Source organism: Pelodiscus sinensis, chromosome 19 (assembly GCF_049634645.1).
Source record: "Pelodiscus sinensis isolate JC-2024 chromosome 19, ASM4963464v1, whole genome shotgun sequence".
Lineage (NCBI taxonomy): Eukaryota > Metazoa > Chordata > Testudines > Trionychidae > Pelodiscus > Pelodiscus sinensis.
The window spans coordinates 25,595,885-25,608,932 of NC_134729.1; the positions used below are offsets into that span (position 1 = coordinate 25,595,885).

A 13,048-nucleotide genomic window follows, 5' to 3' on the forward strand; every position below is an offset into this window, starting at 1 on the left:
CTAGCCTCCAGCCCCTCCTTGTGCGCGCTCGGCCCACCTGCCTGGAGTGCCCTCTTGGGGTGTGTCCCCTGCAGCTGGGAGGTGGCATTTCCAGTGCGGGCAGGCAGACTTGCACAGGCTCAGACCGATCTAGTGCGCTACAAATAACAGCGTGGACATTGCAGGGTGGTACGTGAGTCCAAACCCGCCTGGTCTGGCCCCCGGCTCTGACCTCAGGAGGCTAGTCCTGGTGGTAACGTCTATGCCATGGCGCGCCGAGCTGTGTGACACTATTCAGCCACTAGATGGTGCTGCATGTGAACCGTACCAGTCAAGCTAGCTCAGCTGTCCCTGGGTATGTCTGCGCCGCGTTCCTCCTTCGAGAGGGGAATGCAATTGCAGCTGAGCGAAATGGCAAATGACGAGTGGATTTGAATTTCCCGCGCTTCATTTGCATAATTGTATCCGGGCGCTTTTTCGAAATACCGTTTTGAAAGAAAAAACGCAGTCTAGACGGGGTTATTGTGAAAAACCCTGCTTTCGCAACAACCCTTCCTCCTTAAAAAATGATGTTTAAGGGTTATTTTGAAAGAAGGGTTTATCAAAATAACCCCGTCTAGACTGCGGTTTTTCTTTCGAAATAGGGTACTTCGAAAAAGTGCCTGGATGCGATTATGCAAATGAAGCATGGGAAATTCAAATCCACGCTTCATGTGCAATTTCGCTCAGCTGCATTTGCATTCCCCTCTCGAAGGAGGACTGCGGCGCAGACATACCCAGGGAGCGCATTACAGGATCTTCCAGTGAGCCACCTGCTGTGGAGATGGAAGCCCGGGAGTCGGTCTGGCTTGGATACAGAGGCCTGACTTGCTAGCCGCAGCCCTGCCACATGCCATGCAGAAGCAGCACGTGACATGGAGCCAGAAGTAAACTAGTGCCAGAGGAGAGCAATCTGCATGAACAAGCAGGTCGGAGGATCTGAGAGCTGCTCTTCAATGCGTTGGAGACCTTCAGCTTTGATCGATCTTCACAAAGGGCAGCTTGGAGACAATATGGTGGAAGATTTCAAATTGTTACAAAGCTGCATAAAGACTGGAGATATTCAGGGGTTGTCATGACCACGAGGGTTGTCCAGCAGCCTGGGGACTAAGGGGTTAACTATGTCCCTGTACCTAGCCAGGTATCTGCTCAGCCAACAGAAATGCAGATAGGGATTTCAAAGGGAGACCAAGGAATTTGGGGGCTTTCTCTCCTTTGTCTCTTGAGGCAGTTTGCTCTCTAGATACTGAGGGAGAAAGAAGACATGTTGCTCTCCAGGGAAAAGACACTTCATAATGTGCAAGTAGGGTAAAGTCTAGATAAATCCCTCAGGGTTCACTGCTTTCTGATTTGGGGATTTGGATCTGATGTCTGTGCTGTTAGAAATGGGTTTTCTTCTCTTTTGCAACGAAGTCCTGAGCCCATGGGGATCCCCCATGAGTATATTAATTGGTGGCTCATACCATCTAGCCACTCCAACTAGGCTTGTAACTGGGGTATTGTTTTAATAATAAAAGTTTTTTCTTTTTTTAATTAACCTGGTATTGGTTCATTTCTGTGTCCTGGACAATCTGTCTGTGGGATCTGCAGGCCTCTGACGAGGCCAGGTACCACAGACTGCAGCTTGGATTTTCTCTTTCTTTTCAAGCTCTTAGGAGAAAAGAGCTTGGGGTGCCCTGAGGTTGGTTTCAAGAGTCCACCCATTTGTGGGTTCAAAAGCACTTGATGGTGGCAGCAGATTCCCCACAATCCGAGCATTAGGATTTTGGGGGGAGGTTTTGTCCCAAAGCCTGCAGAGATCAGGTTTCAGGGTGCTTTTGCGGGCCCTCCACTTCTGCATTCATCGTGCCAGAGTGGGGAACAGCCTGGACAGGTGTTTTCGTGAATGAATGGGACGGCGAAGCAGGTTACAGCGTAACTTTAAATCTCTTGACTGTATTGAAGACAGTCCCGGAGGTGACTATGGATGGTTCTGGCCGTTCGATGCAGATTTCGTGGCTGACGAAAGAGCATGTCTTCACCAGAGAATTCAAGAACCAGGAGGGATGCTGAATGTTGTACAAGAGCTCTGCATGCATTGGCTGACAACTGTGATTTGGGGAATGAAGCGCATGAAAATGTCAGAGACAGGCTGATTATTGGGTTTACAGATGAAAACCTTTCACGGAAGTGACATGTGAAGTGAGTTAGCCCTTGGCACAGCCATCCGAACAGCAACGTACTCTGAGCAGAGAAAAGGGCAGGAGCAATTTGAAAACCTGAAACTAGCTTAGAAGCTGTAAACAATTGAGTATTGGATGGTTCAAATATAACAAACCTGCATTTTTTCAGGGGGTTAGACTAGATGAGCCACATGGTCTCTTCTCTCCCTATGGGTCTATGAGAGAAGAGAATCCCAGGCTAAGGGGACGAATTCCAGCCTACACCTGTGACATTACTGGACTCTAATGTGACCATATCAAACACTGTTGCAACCATTGTTCTATGTTTTCAACAAATCTTGTGCAAAGCAGGCCAAGTGGGAGGTCTCTAGGAAGCCGATGAGTCACCAATTCTGGTTATGCCGTTCATATGCAGGTATCAGTTTTGTATCTGAAGCTACGACCACTGGCTCTGTGCTTATATGGACAGACCTCAACAGGAGGCTGGGCCAACCGATTTGAAAGGGCAGCAGGCGAGTGAGCGGCAGCACTTGACTGACAATGCACCTCACGGGGGCCGCCCACAGCTGATGAGCACATGAAAATGTGACTGTTCAGACCTGCCGGGGGCCAGGGCTCCTACCGAGTCGTGCCTGGACAGGTGAGTTGCTCATGTGACAAACTCCATCTGGGGTTGACTTTCACGCAAGGAGAACAATGGCGTAACAATGGGCGAAACCCAGGGCCAGACAGGCCCCCCCGCTCCCAGCCGTGCCGTTCATTACCGATGCATTCGGTGCCCGAGGTGCTGGCTTGGAAGCCTTCGTTGCAGTCACACCGGTAGCTGCCCACTGTGTTCACGCAGCGGCCGTTGGGGCAGATGCCCGGCTTGGTGCGGCACTCGTTCTCGTCTAGGAGGAAGGGAAGCGGAGACTCGCTGCCGACCGCCTAGAGACTTGGGGGCCCGAGAGCCGGCGGCCACTGCTGAGCAGGGTGGAGCTGCCACCACACCCGGCCAAAGCAGCAGACCCCTCCCAGCAGGCCCAGCAGGGCAGGGGCAAGGGGAGCAGTTGCCCTGGGGCCCGACGCGTCGAAAGGGCCGGGGGCACCCAGCTGCCACTGCTGCAGAAGAGGCAGCAGCTGGAGCCTCAGGCCCTACAGTTGCCGCTGGAGCACCGTGCGGTGCACCCCAGGAGGCTTTGAGGGCGGGGGGGCCCCAGCCTCGCCCCAACCTCTTTCTGCCAGGGCCAAGCCCCTTCCCACCTTGCGCAGGGGCCCAACAAGTCCGCTGCCCCCAAAGCTCAGGAGGGCACTAGGGTGCCCAGCATCTTCACACTGGGGATCCCCAAATCCCGTGCTCCTAGCTCTATCGCCCACCTCCTGCTCTGGGCCCAGGGGCTGGGCAGCCAACTGGCCCCCTGGCTGTTCCGCCGCACCCCGGAGGGCAGCGACAAGCTCCCTCTGTCGGCACGAGGCGCACGGCGCTGGCCAGTGGGCTTCAGCATAACTCAGAGCGGCCCCGTCAGCCTGCTCAGTGCGGGGCGACCAGAGAGCCTGGAGAAAGGCCACGACGGGACGCGGCCGGGGCTGCCCCCGGGCTGGTGCCATGCGCAGCCCAGCCCCCGAGCGTGCCTTTGGGCATGGCTGCAATAGGAAGAGCCAGGCCCGGAGCACGGGGCCAGGGCTGGCAGGCGGGGGGAGCAGGGACGGAGCTGGCCCTGTGGCTAATGCCCCTCTCTCCCTGCAGCGCCGTGTACCTGTACAGCCCTCTCCATCCGGCCGGCGCTGCATCCCCGGGGGGCAGATGCACATGAAGGTACCAATGAGGTTCTTGCACATCATCCCTCGAGACTCGCAGTCATGGAGGCCTTCAGTGCACTCATCCAGATCTGCAAGCAACCCGCAGAGAATGAGCCCAGGGGGAGTGAGCCCCGCGGCCAACGAGCCCCTCAGAAAACGAGCCCCTCAGGGAACAAGCCCTGTAGGGAACGAGCCCCTCAGTGAACAAGCCCCTCAGAGAACGAGCCCCCCAGAGAACGAGCCCACCAGCGAACAAACCGCGCGGCCAAAGAGCCCCCCAGAGAACGAGCCCCCCAGCGAACAAACTGCGCGGCCAACAAGCCCCTCAGCGAACGAGGCCTGTAGGGAACGATCCCCGCGGCCAACGAGCCCCTCAGAAAACGAGCCCCCCAGCGAACGAGCCCCCCAGCGAATGAGCCCTGCGGCCAACAAGCCCCTCAGCGAACGAGCCCCCCAGCAAACGAGCCACGTAGGGAACGAGCCCCGCGGCGAACGAGCCGCGTGGCCAATGAGCCCCACAGCCAATGAGCTCCTTGGCGAACAAGCCCCGCAGTGAACGAGCCCCTCAGGGAACGAGCCCTGTAGGGAACAAGCCCCTCGGCCAATGAGCCCCTCAGCAAACGAGCACCTCAGCGAACGAGCCCCCCAGAGAACGAGCCCCCCAGCGAACGAGCCCCTCAGCGAACGAGCCCCCCAGCGAACGAGCCACGTAGGGAACGAGCCCCGTGGCGAACGAGCCGCGCGGCCAATGAGCCCCTCAGGGAACGAGCCCCTTGGATAATGAGCCCCACAGCCAATGAGCTCCTTGGTGAACAAGCCCCGCGGCGAACGAGCCCCTCAGGGAACGAGCTCCTTAGGGAACGAGCCCCTCAGGGAATGAGCACCGTGGCCAACGAGCCCCGCGGCGAATGAGCCCCTCAGCGAACAAGCCCCTCGGCCAACGAGCCCCTCAGCGAACGAGCCCCTTGGCCAACGAGCCCCTCGGCCAATGAGCCCCTCAGCAAACGAGCCCCTCAGCGAACGAGCTCCTCAGGGAACGAGCCCCTCGGCCAATGAGCCCCTCAGCGAACGAGCCCCGCGGCCAACGAGCCCCTCAGCGAACGAGCCCCGCGGCCAACGAGCCCCTCAGGGAACGAGCCCCTCGGCCAATGAGCCCCTCAGCGAACGAGCCCCACGGTCAACGAGCCCCTCAGGGAACGAGCCCCTCGGCCAACGAGCCCCTCAGGGAACGAGCCCCTCGGCACTTCCTGGCAGGGATTGGGAAGGGCTCTGTTCCCAGCGTGACGAGGAGCAAAGCAGAGGCCCAGATTGGTGACCTGCCATGGGGCAGAGCCAGGGATCGCATGCCAGTTTCCTGCTGCAACCACAGGGCAGGACTGCCAGCCAGCCACAGGGAAGAGCTGTGACTGCGCACAGCCTTGGGGAGGGGCAGGGGTGTGGAGAGGAGCCGGGGGGCCTGGAACGTCAAGGCCCCAACCCCGCAGGCCCTGGTGGGGCACCTGCCTGGCCGAATGGCACGGACACGGCTCAGCCAGTGCAGGGCTCCCAGGGCTCCGCCTCCAGCCGGCCACACCTCGGCGGGGCAGCCGGGGGCTCCGCCGTGCAGACAGCTCCCCCGCTCAGCGCCCAGGTGCCTGCTCCAGGAGACGGGTGCAGCTCAGCCGAGGGCCCCAGCCCGCGCTACCTGGGCTCAGGGGCTGGGGCTCCCCGCTGGGCAGGGCGGGGCCGGGAGCTCGGCCGTCCCTACCTCTGCACATCCTCCGGTCGTCCCGCAGGGCGTATCCCGAGGGGCAGGTGCACTCGTAGGAGCCGAAGGAGTTGATGCAGCGGAAGGCGCAGAGCAGGGCGTTTTGCGCGCACTCGTTGATGTCTGGCAAACAGGGACGATGAGGCTGGACCCCGGCCCGACGACCCCCCTGAATCCGGGTCCAGCCCGGCCCCCCCCGCGCTGCGGCGGGCAGGTGCTGAGCACTGGCAGAAGGGCGCCCGTGTCTCCCGAACCCCTGCCAGGCTGGCCAGGAGGGCAGAGCTCCTCTACCCGGGCGTCACCCTGGCTCCGCGGGGCTGCCCAAGGGCTCAGCGAGAACAGGTGGCCCGGCACCCCACCCACGTGGCCCTGGCCCTGCAGAGGGCTCAGGGCTCTGCCCTTCCAGGAAAGACGTTTTCGTGCGTCCAACAGGCCAATGGTCTCCCCACATCCCGCCGGGGGGCAGGGGAATGGGAGGCCCAGATGCCAGACTCCCCCTTCCTGCGCGGACGGCTCTGGGGCCCCCCCGGACAGGCCTGGGCCCCCGTTACCTTCGCAGGTCATCATGGGGCCCGGCTCGAAGCCCTCGCTGCAGGTGCACTCGAAGCCTCCCACCACGTTGCTGCAGGTCCCGTTGCCACAGGGGTTGCCGATGGAGCACTCGTCGGTATCTGGGCGGGCGGGAACGGCGTTAGCCAGAGCCCGGCCTGACTTGGCGCCCACCCCCCCGAGCCGCGGCCCCCCGGCCGGACGCTCACCCACGCAGTTGACGCCGGTGTAGTCCAGGTGGTAGCCGAAGGGGCACTCGCAGCGGAAGGAGCCGTCGGTGTTGATACAAGCCCCGTTGATGCAGATGCCCAGGTTCTCGGCGCACTCGTTCACGTCTGCCGGGGACACCGAGAGCGGCTGAGAAGGGCCCTGCCCTGGGACCGGGGGGCACTCGCAGCCCCCATCGGGCCAGTCGCTGGGCCGCCCCCCTGGCACCAGGGAGGGTCTGAGCGAAAAGGGAGGGAGGACCACAGGGGGCAGCCTGGCACCGCCCCAGTCCATGGGAGGCCTGCGGGTGTGAGCCGCCAGCACTGAGACCCTCCCCTGCCCCCTCTGCCAGCCAGCGCCGAGCCCCTCCATGCTCCAGCACTTGGCAGGCCTGTTCTCGCCCGACGGCCAGTGATTTAGGGCCCGTCCCCCCCGGTGGGCAGCGACCTTAGGGCCCGTCCCCCCCCCCCCGGTGGGCAGCGATCTTAGGGCCCGTCCCCCCCCAGGCGGCCAGTGATTTAGGGCCCGTCCCCCCCAGGCGGCCAGCGACCTTAGGGCCCGTCCCCCCCCCCGGTGGGCAGCGATCTTAGGGCCCGTCCCCCCCCAGGCGGCCAGTGATTTAGGGCCCGTCCCCCCCAGGCGGCCAGCAACCTTAGGGCCCGTCCCCCCCGGTGGCCAGCGATCTTAGGGCCCGTCCCCCCCAGGCGGCCAGCAACCTTAGGGCCCGTCCCCCCCGGTGGCCAGCGATCTTAGGGCCCGTCCCCCCCCAGGCGGCCAGTGATTTAGGGCCCGTCCCCCCCAGGCGGCCAGCAACCTTAGGGCCCGTCCCCCCCGGTGGCCAGCGATCTTAGGGCCCGTCCCCCCCAGGCGGCCAGTGATTTAGGGCCCGTCCCCCCCAGGCGGCCAGTGATTTAGGGCCCGTCCCCCCCAGGCGGCCAGTGATTTAGGGCCCGTCCCCCCCAGGCGGCCAGCAATCTTAGGGCCCATCCCCCCAGGCAGCCAGCGACCTAAGGGCCCCCCCCCCCCCAGTGGCCAGCAATCTTAGGGCCCATCCCCCCCCAGGCGGCCAGTGATTTAGGGCCCGTCCCCCCCAGGCGGCCAGCGATCTTAGGGCCCGTCCCCCCAGGCAGCCAGCGACCTAAGGGCCCGTCCCCCCCGGTGGCCAGTGATCTTAGGGCCCGTCCCCCCCCAGGCGGCCAGGGATTTAGGGGCCATCCCCCCAGGCGGCCAGCGACCTTAAGGCCTGTCCTCCCAGGCGGCCAATGTTCTAAGAGCTTCCCCCCCAGCCACCAGTGCTTGGAGGACCTGTCTCCTTCATGCACCAGCACCCTGGGCACCCGGCACCAGAGCTCAGCACTGACTGTCCAAACTAGCTTGGTCGGAGACCTTGGCCCAGCACCCCACCCTGGCCCTCTCCACCACTGGCAGGGGCCATGCTGTGTCCTGCAGCGGGAGCTCACCTTCGCGGGTATCGCCTGGGCCGGGGATGGCCCCGTGGCCGTATGGGCACAGCTCCTGGAAGGCAACTGGAGCAGGAGGAAAATGAGAGGTGCTGGCCGCAGCTCCCGTCAGCTGGAGAAGGGGTGCGGGGGAGAGCCGGCTGGAAAGGGACAGCACCCCCCTTCTGCTGGGTTTGTTGGTGCCTGGACGCATGCAGGAGAGTGAACTGCTCCCCTCTGGAACCGGAGCCACACGGGGCTGCAGCGACGGGTCAAAGCCTGTCGCGGAGCCCAGCACCCGGCTCCGGCCGCTGCGGGGCACCTGGCAGAGAACGCGTCCGCTCTGCTGGGACCCAAGAACGCTGCGACGCCCTGCGGGGCTCAGCCTTCCCGGGCCGATCTGTCATGTGCCCCCCGAGGGCCGCTGCCCGGGACAAGGCCTTGTGTGCAAAAGCAGACCCAGGAATACCCAGCTACGGAGAGCGCTGACTTCCTCTGTGCGCCCTGCGCTGCCAACCAATCGCTGGGCCAGAGCCCCTGCACGGGCCTGTGCACGCGCCCTTGTGCGACTCTTCAGTTTGCACTGGTGTCGCTCGGGCCTCGCACGTCGCCCGGTACAACCAGGCCAACCCCGGGGGCGCTGCACCCCAGAAGAGCTCTGTGCATGAGAACCGCTGCCGTGGGGCCCTGCCATGGGCTGCACGGTGGCTCCCCACTTCCTGAGGGCCCAAAGGGCTGGGGCACCTACCGTTCCCCTCCTGGGGGCACAGCTCGCAGGGGTCCCCCCAGCCCTCTCCAGGCATCTTGCTGCAGCAGCACCGGGCCTTGGTGGTGTTGAAGGCCTTGGGGACGGAGCACTTGCCGTTGTCGAAGCGGGTAAAGCAGAAGCTCTGTCGGGTGTCTGCAGCAGGAGGAGAGAATTACAGGCGTCCAGGGCGGGTGTGAGACCTCCCGGTGACAGGTGGCACACGTGTAAGTGACGATGGCTGACAACAGCGGGAGCAGAGCCGGGCCCTGACCCCGCACATGTGGCTCCCTCTGCAAGCAGCAGCCCCTGCGAGACAAGCAACGCCGGCCTGGGGATGGGGAGCAGCTCCCAGCAGAGATGTGCCCCCGAGGGGTCAGAGCCGGGCAAATGCCCCATCGGGCGTGCTCTGGGGTCAGTGCTCTCTGGGGCTCTCCTGCTCCCGGCACATCGGCAGCCGATGGCAGCGGGGGCCCTGGGATTCCCACCTCAGCTCCTCCCCCGGCACTCACCGAAGCACCTGCGGCCGTTGTCCGACAGAACGAAGCCCGGGGGGCAGATGCACTGGAAGCTGCCGGGGGTGTTGGTGCAGGTGCCGAAGAGGCAGATGTTGGGCTCCTCCTCACACTCGTTGATATCTGGAAGCAGGGCAGAGGGGCTAGACACGGACCAGGCAGGGATCTCGGCAAGAAGGAAGGGCCCGGGCCCTGCTGAGCCAAGGGGTCATCCCGCAGGAGGGCAGGCCTGTCTCTGGGGGCTTCCACTGGGAGCATGCTGGTCTGGTCACATCCACCTCCCACGCCTCAGTTTGAGTCAGGCCCCACAGCCCATCTCCCCTGCTGCACCCACTGCCCCAGGGGCCCAGTGCTGGGAACAGAGCAGTGAGCAAAGCCAGAGCTGCCCTAGGTGCCTATGCATGCGACAGCTCTCAGCCTCCTCCAAAGCCAAGGTCCCTGCAGCTTGTATTGACAGGGAATCCCCACTAGCTGTTTTAAGTTAAAGTTGCAGAAGCTGTCAGAAGCCTGTATCCCAAGAAAGAGGAAAAATGTATAGACAGGTGTGTTAGACCAAGCTGCATGAGCAAGAATCTCAGGGAGGTGATTAAGAAAAAGCAGAAAGCATATAAGGGGTGGAAGATGGGAGGGATCAGCAAAGAAAGCTCCCTTCTTGAGGTTAGAGCATGTAGGGACAAAGTGAGAGAGGCTAAAAGTCAGGTAGAGTTGGACCTTGCAAAGGGAATTCAAACCAATAGTAAAAGGTTTTATAGCCATATAAATAGGAAGAAAACAAAAAAAGAGGAAGTGGGACCGCTAATCACTGAGGATGGAGTGGAGGTTAAGGATAATCTAGGCATGGCCCAATATCTAAACAAATACTTTGCTTCAGTCTTGAATGAGGCTAATGAAGAGCTTAGGGATAATGGTAAGTTAACAAATGGGACTGAGGATAAGGAGGTAGATATTACCATATCCGAGGTAGAAGCCAAACTTGAACATCTTAGTGGGAGTAAATCAGGGGGCCCAGATAATCTTCATCCAAGAATATTAAAGGAACTGGCGCATGAAATTGAAAGTCCATTTGCAAAATTTTTTAAATCTCTAAACTCAGGGGTTGTAGCATTTCACTGGAGAATTGCTAATATAGTTCCGATTTTTAAGAAAGGGAAAAAAAGTGACCCGGGCCAAACTACAGGCCTGTTAGTTTGACATCTGTAGCATGCAAGGTCTTGGAAACATTTTTGAAGGAGAAAGTAGTTAGGGACATTGAAGTTAATGGCAATTGGGACAAATTACAACATGGTTTTACAAAAGATAGATCGTGCCAAACCAACCTGATCTCCTTCTTTGAGAAAGTAACAATTTTTTTAGATAAAGGAAATGGAGTGGATCTAATCTACCTCGACTTTAGTAAGGCATTTGATACAGTACTTGGGGAATTATTGGTTAAATTGGAAAAGATGGGGATCAATATGAAAATGGAGAGGTGGATAAGGAACTGGTTAAAGGGAGACTACAGCGAGTCATACTGAAAGATGAGCTGTCAGGCTGGAGAGAGGTTACTAGTGGAGTTCCTCAGGGATCAGTTCTGGGACCATTATTATTTAATCTTTTTATTACTGACCTCGATACTAAAAGTGGGAGTGTACTAATAAAGTTTGCGGATGACACAAAGTTGGCAAATTCAGAAAAGGATTGGGATATCATACAGGAAGATCTGGATGATCTTGTAAATTGCAGTAATAGCAATAGGATGAAATTTAATAGTGAGAAATGTATGGTTATGCATTTAGGGATTAATAACAAGAATTTTAGTTATAAGCTGGGGGGACATCAGTTAGAAGTAACGGAAGAGGAGAAGGACCCCGGAGTCCTGGTTGATCACAGGATGACTATGAGCCGCCTTTGTGATATGGCTGTGAAAAAGGCTAATACGGTCTTGGGATGCATTAGGCGAGGTATTTTCAGTAGGGATAAGGAGGTGTTAGTGCCGTTATACAAGGCATTGGTGAGACCCCATTTGGAATACTGTGTGCAGTTCTGGTCTCCCATGTTTAAGAAGGATGAATTCAAACTGGAACAGGCACAAAGAAGGGCCACTAGGATGATCTGAGGAATGGAAAACCTGTCTTAGGAAAGGAGACTCAAGGAGCTTGGCTTGTTTACCTTAACCAAAAGAAGGCTGAGGGGAGATATGATTGCTCTCTTTAAATATATGAGGGTATGTCTACACTACCACCCTAGTTCGAACTACCGTTACTCCTCGTTTCACCGAGTAATGATAGTTCGGACTAGGAACCCTAGTCCAAACTACCTAGTCCGTGCTGCGTGTAGCCGCGCGGCACAGAGTCCGCACTAGCGGACATTTAAAAATGGCGGCGCCCGGCTTTATGCAAATGAAGCCCGGGAAATTCAAATCCCGGGCTTCATTTGCAACTCCGGTTGCCTACATTACCACCCTAGTTCGAACTAGGGTGGTACTGTAGACATACCCTATCAGAGGGATAAATGCCAGGGGGGGGAGAGGAATTATTTAAGCTCAATACCAATGTGGACACAAGAACAAATGGATATAAGCTGGCTAGTAGGAAATTTAGACTAGAACTTAGATGAAGGTTTCTAACCATCAGAGGAGTGAAGTTCTGGAACAGCCTTCCAAGGGAAGCAGTGGGGGCAAAAGACCTATCTGGCTTCAAGATAAAGCTAGATGGGCTTATGAAGGGGATGGTTTGATGAGGTAACATGATCTTGGCAATCAATAGACCTTTCACTATCAGTGGTAAATAGGCCAATGGTGGGAAGACAGGAGTTGCTATAGAGAACTTTTTCTGGGTGTCTGGTTGGTGAGTCTTGCTCACATGCTCAGGGTTTAGCTGATCGCCATATTTGGGGTCGGGAAGGAATTTTCCTCCAGGGTAGATTGGCAGAGGCCCTGGAGGTTTTTTGCCTTCCTATGTAGCATGGGGCACGGGTCACTAGCAGGAGGATTCTCTGCATCTTGGGGTCTTTGAACCATCGTTTCAAGGACTTCAATATCTGAGATATAGGTGAGAGGATTATTCTAGCAGTGGGTGGGTGAGATTCTGTGGCCTGCACTGTGCAGGGGGTCAGACTCGATGATCATAATGGTCCCTTCTGACCTTAAAGTCTATGAGTCTATGAGCTGTTCACAGTGTGGGGCCTATGACCCGCAGCTAGGCTGGACTGATTCTCTCCACACAGGCTAGGCAGTTAATTACACAGTTACAAAGATCCCCTTAGCAAGGGTGAAACTGACAAGACAGGAGCGAAGCCTCAGTCCCTGGCCAGCCGGCTGCTCCTGCTTTGGAGAGGAGCATGTGTAGGAGCCTGGCCCAGCTGGCGGCAGGATGGAGGACCCAGCCTTACCGATGCAGTTGTCATTCTGCACTTCGTAGCCCGGGGGGCAGATGCAGCGGAAAGAGCCTTCCAGGTTCTGACACGTGCCCGGGAAGCAGGTACCCGGCAGGCTCACACACTCGTTGATGTCTGCAAGGACGCAAGAGGGGCTGGACTCTGGCTGCTGTGCCCTGCGAAGCTTCCTGGACAGGGCCCCCACAGGAGTAGCAGGGGGAGCGCCTGAGAAGGCCCCACTGCTCCCCTGGGCCCCTCTGGGCCCCGTGCTCCCGGCTCCTCCCCTGGGCCCCTCTGGGCCCCGTGCTCCTGGCTCCTCCCCTGGGCCCCTCTGGACCCCGTGCTCCCGGCTCCTCCCCTGGACCCCGTGCTCCCGGCTCCTCCCCTGGGCCCCTCTGGGCCCCGTGCTCCTGGCTCCTCCCCATGGCCCCTCTGGACCCCGTGCTCCCGGCTCCTCCCCTGGACCCCTGTGCTCCCGGCTCCTCCCCTGGGCCCCGTGCTCCCGGCTCCTCCCCTGGGCCCCGTGCTCCTGG

The 13,048-nt window shown here is 59.2% G+C and overlaps 1 protein-coding gene across 1 annotated transcript in view; it reads right to left on the reverse strand.

The window, feature by feature from the left end:
• Window positions 1-13,048, reverse strand: part of FBN3 (fibrillin 3) — a 169,618-nt gene that overhangs the window by 9,096 nt on the left and 147,474 nt on the right. The window contains exons 48-56 of the mRNA XM_075903143.1: window positions 12,531-12,650; window positions 9,159-9,284; window positions 8,650-8,802; window positions 7,923-7,988; window positions 6,465-6,590; window positions 6,258-6,377; window positions 5,707-5,829; window positions 3,917-4,048; window positions 2,945-3,070 (exon numbers count right to left, since the gene is read on the reverse strand). Of these exons, the coding sequence (XP_075759258.1) occupies window positions 2,945-3,070; window positions 3,917-4,048; window positions 5,707-5,829; window positions 6,258-6,377; window positions 6,465-6,590; window positions 7,923-7,988; window positions 8,650-8,802; window positions 9,159-9,284; window positions 12,531-12,650 (1,092 nt within the window). The remainder of the gene's footprint in view (window positions 1-2,944; window positions 3,071-3,916; window positions 4,049-5,706; window positions 5,830-6,257; window positions 6,378-6,464; window positions 6,591-7,922; window positions 7,989-8,649; window positions 8,803-9,158; window positions 9,285-12,530; window positions 12,651-13,048) is intronic.